At 42.1% G+C, this 6,153-nt stretch overlaps 1 protein-coding gene across 1 annotated transcript in view; it reads left to right on the top strand.

The window, feature by feature from the left end:
- The first annotated feature begins 3,568 nt into the window (after positions 1-3,568).
- Positions 3,569-6,153, top strand: part of LOC143275042 (uncharacterized) — a 29,545-nt gene continuing 26,960 nt past the window's right edge. Inside the window, exon 1 of the mRNA XM_076579106.1 lies at positions 3,569-4,435. Coding sequence (XP_076435221.1) covers positions 3,569-4,435 — 867 coding nt within the window. The remainder of the gene's footprint in view (positions 4,436-6,153) is intronic.

Raw genomic sequence — 6,153 nt, 5'->3', positions numbered from 1 at the left:
CTGCACGTGATACATGCAACCAATCAAACGTTGTCGCTCTTCTGCTTTCTCACTCGTTCCCAGGCGAAGGCGTAGCATGGTAGATAACTCCTACCCATGTCCAAAGAAGTTTCTGACAGTTTTGACAATCGTGAAACTTAACTTGTGTTAATCTCTGTCTGGAAAACACAAGGTGGGTAAACTTTGAATATTGCATATTCCATTTTGGAGGGTGCATGCAGGCGTATACATGCTGTTTCTTCTTAGACTCGTGAATTTTCCAAGTGTTTCAGATTGTAATTGAATTATTCAACAAATGACGGACCGATTTCATTCGTGACATGCAAACATTGCAGTATGCGTTTAGATAGAGAATGATAATCTAAAACTGAGGATTTATGATTTGACCGTCTGTTGCCACCTTCTTTTTTTCTCTGAGGGTCCTCCGTGTCGATGAAACTGCTGCGATTTAAGTTTTAGTTTTGAGATGTGAACATTCAGGTCAATCAGAATTAGCAGACGCCACTAGTTAGCAGATCTTCTGTCTTCTTTTATTTCTTCTTCATCTTCATCTAGAAGAAGGAGAAAGACAAGAGAAATTGTTACCGGATTACCTGCAGAAACGGCATTTTAGCTACCAATTTTGTTCTAAGGCCAATTGCCAAATCTCAAAGATACCTGTATGAGAATTGTGTTTCAAACCCACAAACAACCCATTCCACCACCAACAAAAATAAAATCACACATATGACATATGTGCTCACACACAAACGAACTCATGAAGACTGACAATTTATGGTTATTGTGTTTGTGGTTTTTCCTTTTATCTCTTTCCAATTTGATTTTCCAAATGCATGTGCACAGTATGTTTGTGCGCATATGTGTGCATGTGTCCATGTGTGTATGCATGTTGGGTGTTATATGATGATATTTGGATGCTGACACTGATGTTGGGAATATGCAGTTGAGGTGACTAATTGTTATTTGGGTGGAGGAAGGTTGTTTATCTATAGGCATTTCACTTGATATGAAACACAGTTTGTTTACCGTATATCTCACATTGACGGTCTGTCTTGTTCAGCTCTAACTTTGCATCTAATCTTGTACGGTCTTTTGACAGTGACCTAGTATCCATATCATTAACATTCTCTAGTCTACTACTCTTGTGACTGTGGCAAAGTGAAAGAACATGGCACTAATGGAAGATTAACCTGGGGAAGTACTTGTAGTTTTTTAGCCTAAAGTCCAGGTAATATTTGGAGGCATTCAGGATTGTAGTGTTTACCACATCAGAGTCCAGTTAATTCCATGTTTCCACAATAAAAGGAATTTCATATTCATAAAAATCATGTGTTAATTTGTATTTCTCGATTAGATCACCTCAGACAGTTCAATAAAGGTATAATGCATACTAGACAGTTTCAGGATTTTCAGTCATTCATACTCGGTATCTTGTAGTCCTGGAACACATTTTGTCGCTCTTCTTAAGACATCTTCAGTTTGGGTGTTGTTGTTTTTTTAAATTGTCTTTTTCCAGTTGTTGGCTCCAAGCACATTTTGCATATTCTAGAAGAGTAGCAGTAAACAAAAGTCTCATGGTATCAGCATCAAAGCACTCTTATGATCTCTTAATCATTAATGAGACCTAATATTTCATTTGCTTTGTTCACTTGGATTTCTGTGTGCTTTTAGAACTTAAGCTCACTATCTTTGTTGACTCCCAGAGTTATTCTGTGCTACTGTTTTTTGACCTGACTCTTCCTTTTTCACCTTGTTTCCTCATAGAATAATCACAATTCTGGTTTCTTTTGCCATGTCTTAATATACTACATTTGTCCAAATTGAATTTTAATGACCACTTATCTGTCCAGTCTACAAAATAATCTAGATCCTTCTGAAGAGACTCACAGTCTTCATTAGTAGAGACAGGACCTTAGATCTTGGTATCATCTGCATACATACTACACAGATTTTCTACCACATCAGGAAGATCATTGATAAACAGCAAATAAAACTGGCCCTAAAAGTAAAACACTGCCCTGAGGCTCTCTGCTGGTAACATATTTTCAGCCTGACATATTCAGGGAGAAATAGAGCATGAGATATCTTTACAGTGATTTGACAGTGTAGTTAATGTGTCTAAACTCCAGCTATTAATTATGAGGATTCTTATTCTAAAATTGAGAAGTGTTTTATTTTGCCAAACAAATAAATAACAGATATCAGTCTAGCTATCTTAGTTTATATTTTTTGTCTGTCTTCTTATGTATTTCATCATACTATGTGAATAAGTTGAAAGTTCTGTAAAAACCATTTTATGAACTTTTGGTACTTTTACATCATTTAATTACACCTCTGCTCTCCGCCATATTCTAAGTTTTGGTAAATGTATGCTTTCAGTAGAATAGGAAAGAAGATAGAGGCTGTGGAAAGACAATAAGTTGAATAACATTGGTCAGAAAAAAGGCCTAGGGATTCTCTTGACTTGCTGACAATAAGCATCAATATTCATGTATGTATGTATGTATAGGAAGATGAAAATGATGTAAGACCTTAGTGATATTCAGAGGCATGAGGACTCATCAATGGTAGGACAACAGAGATCCAAAACTCAAACTCAGCGATCTGCCCTCCTCTCTCACCTCCCTCTGCACAAGTCACGCAGTCACCCTGCAGTGCCCTCCTACTGCAACGTGCTTGGCAATAAGACTGCTGACTCCCTGGCAAACGAAGGCACTACAAAAGAGCAGATGGACAGGTCTTCCAGCTACTCTGAATCCAGGACCATCATTAAGGCCAAGCTGCAGAACAAGTGGAAGCAGCAGCATCCACGCCACAACAGAGCAGACCCGTACTACCTGCTGACTCACCGAGAGCAGGTAGCCATTTTCAGGCTCAGGACAGGCCACAACCACCTGAAACACCACCTATACACGAAACTCCGTATCGGCAACACAGAGCAGTGCTCCTGCATAACAGGCAGCCAGACAACAGAATATCTGCTGCAGTCCTGCCCACTTCACCAAGTGCTCCGAGAGAAAACTTGGCCCGACCCAATCCCAGTGGCCCGGAAGCTCTATGGAGGACTGGAGGACCTGCGTTGTACTGCCGCCTTCATTGAGGAGATGGGGGAATCCATCTGATAAATGACAAATGAGACAACAACAATCAATGTTAGGACAGTGACAAAATAGAATCATTTTTGTGAACTGTTGTATAACATATCAAAGAGCACGCAGTTTTGCTGATTTTCTCTGCATATTTATATATACTTATTGTTGAAATATTGATATGTACTCAATGTGTGTTTGTGTGTGTGTGTGTGTGTGAGAATGTGTGTGTCAAAGTGTGTGTGTCAAACTCTGTGTGTGTGTGATGTGGACCTGATATATATTACATGTTTATCATTATAATACATTTTTTGTATTGTCTTTCTGCAGGTGGATTGGACATGCTAGGATTTTCACAGAGGCTCACCCACAAAACGTCTAATTGGCCTTGGAATTAAACCTACAGCAGCCCACTCTGAGGCAGACATACACATCTGTCTGACAGATCACTTCATCACTGAGGATACCCAACAGCCAGAATGGTTTGTAAACGACGCATGCAGCGTCTACGATCACGCAACTGGCTAGCCATCATCATCGTCGTCGTATTGTTCCTTGGGATCTACCTGACTTACAGCACCTTAGCTGGCCACGATGCCAACTCTCGCCTTCGCACTTACTTCCCGACCATTCAGAAACAGGCCTTGCTGTCTGAGAAGATGGGTAAGAACATGGGCCTTAGTTCTGAAATCCTTCACTTCAGCAATCAACATCCGTTCATGTCACAGGATCCCAAACCCAATAAGAGAGTCCTGCACCAGGTGAACAGCCCTGAAGCAAGGATACAGGAGGTGCTGAGCCTATTGTACCCGCGGACGTGGGTGTCGGCGAAGGAGGCGGATGAGATGGCGATCGTGCTGAAGGACCGCATGCTGGAGCTGAACCTGAGCAGCCCCATGTCCTGCGGCGACATTGGCCACCACCAGCTGCAGGGCAGCCTGGGGTACTCGCGCCGCAAGTTTGTGGAGAGGCTGGACGTGCCGCGGAACAGCTACAGCTGGGCTGACCCCTACAACAACAATCATGGCTACCAGCAGCAGCAGCAGCAGGTAGCGATGATGGCCGTGAAGAGCCAGAGCGAGGACCCCATGACCCGGGGCTCCTGCCTGAAGGAGGTCCATGACATCGACTTCTGCAGCGCGGTGGGCAACTACCTGCTGATGCGGGAGGTCTTCCTGCTGCGCTTCCTGCGCCACCCCAACCTGATCGGGCTGCTGGGCTACTGCCTGCGGGGGGACGCCGTGTCACGGGAGCTGGATAAGAAGGGGGTGGTGCTGGTGCTGGAGATGGGGGTGCCCTTCATCCCCAGCCTCCTCTCTGCCCTGTCCTGGTCACGCAGAGTGCAGGTGAGTCAGTCAGTTGGTAGGTTGGGTCAGTCAGTCAGTAGGTCCAGCACTCAGCTTTTGTTAGAGACTGGCATCAGTGTTCAGCTGGGCCAACAATAAAAAGTGGGAGCCGCATGATCAATGGTTTCTCCACTGGGAATTCATTTACAGCATAAGTCTTTCTTTTTTTTTGTGAAGGCCTATGACTCTCAAACTAGGAGGCAGGACTGCACTGGCTCTTAGTGCTGCAGCCCTGGGTGGTAAGAGACCTTTGTAGACCAGCAAAAACTGTCCTTTAGCCTTATTGGCCGAGAGATGTAACTTGAGGCTGTAACTTTGGCTGGACACTCTCCACTGTTATAGAATAATCAAATTCTAGCCCAGATAGTCATGAGAGCAGTTGCCTCCTCTATCGTTCTGATTGTCATAACTGGACACAACTGACTTTCATACAGTGAGTCAGTCAGTCCACCACCCCAGGAAGCGGAAGTGTGAGGGCAGCTTTCCTTCTTTTTTTTTTATTTACTAGAAGAAAGGATGTAATTGTAAATATATTAAGGATTGAATAGACAGAGAAATAAATAAAAAAAATGAAGAAAGGAATTGGGTAATGTGTTTATGTAAGTCTGCTTATGTAGTCTGTATATATGTATGTAGTTATGTATCCATGTACATGTATGTTTACGGATAGCTTTCTCAGCTAGATTTTGTGTTTGGCATTCATTACTGTAGAAATGTCTTTGAGTTTCCACTGCTGTACATCTACATGATTTAGGAAAGGTGTGTGCTGGATGCAAATGAGTGAGAGAACGAAAGTTTTTTCAACAGACAGCTGGTTTGATACACATATAGTGGATAGGTTTGTTGCCATCATCATTTGTGTCGTCTTCATCATGATCATCTGAATAGCACAAGCCTTAGAGTCTTAGACCTTGAAATCAGTAGATAGACCTTGAAATCAGTAGATCAGGAACTACAGGTGACCGAAACTGAGGGACCAGAACAAAACGCCTTTAACAAAATAAATCACATTCACAGGTTGATAGAAAGTTGATAACCTGTCAGTTAGATTTTCTCTTTCCCTCTCTCTCTCTCTCTCTTTCTCACACATACGGTGCCAACTAGTAAAGATTGTCCATTGTGCACAAATGCAGAAGAAAACGAATTACATTTCATGTTTTGTTGTCCAAAGTTATGTGAACTAAGGTATAATTTCATACCCCAGAAATATTAATCTCAGCCTTCTGTGTTTAAACTAGTTTTGCTTATGACATCACGTCGTGAAGAAGAAGTCAGACAGTTTGCAACTTATCTACACAAAGCATTCAAAATCCGGTCTTTTAGTTGTTCCTGATTATCAGTCTAGGTATTGTTTTGTTTTATTGTATCATATACTGTATGTCATAATGTTTTCGAAATAAGTTTACACACCACCCCTTCATAAGGGGCTAAGGCCTTTTTTGAATAAACCATCCGAATCCGAATCTTTCTCACACACACACACAGTGACACACACACACACACACACCACCGTGTTTCAAAAGTTCTCATTCAGGTGAAACCAGCCAGTGACTGAGCTCTTATTCAATGGGGCTGCGTGGGTTCGGTGCTTCAAACATTTTAGTGATACCCCTTTTTATTGTTAAATGTTCCGGCTCTTTCACCTACCCAGATCTTTTACAGATCATGTTGAGGCGTCTACTACACAGTCATAAAACACATAACTTCTTGAAGGTCTG

Source organism: Babylonia areolata, chromosome 29, assembly GCF_041734735.1.
Source record: "Babylonia areolata isolate BAREFJ2019XMU chromosome 29, ASM4173473v1, whole genome shotgun sequence".
In the NCBI taxonomy this organism is placed as follows: Eukaryota; Metazoa; Mollusca; class Gastropoda; order Neogastropoda; family Buccinidae; genus Babylonia; species Babylonia areolata.
The sequence above is the reverse complement of the archived record's forward strand: the minus strand, read 5'-3'. Positions and strand labels throughout refer to the sequence as shown.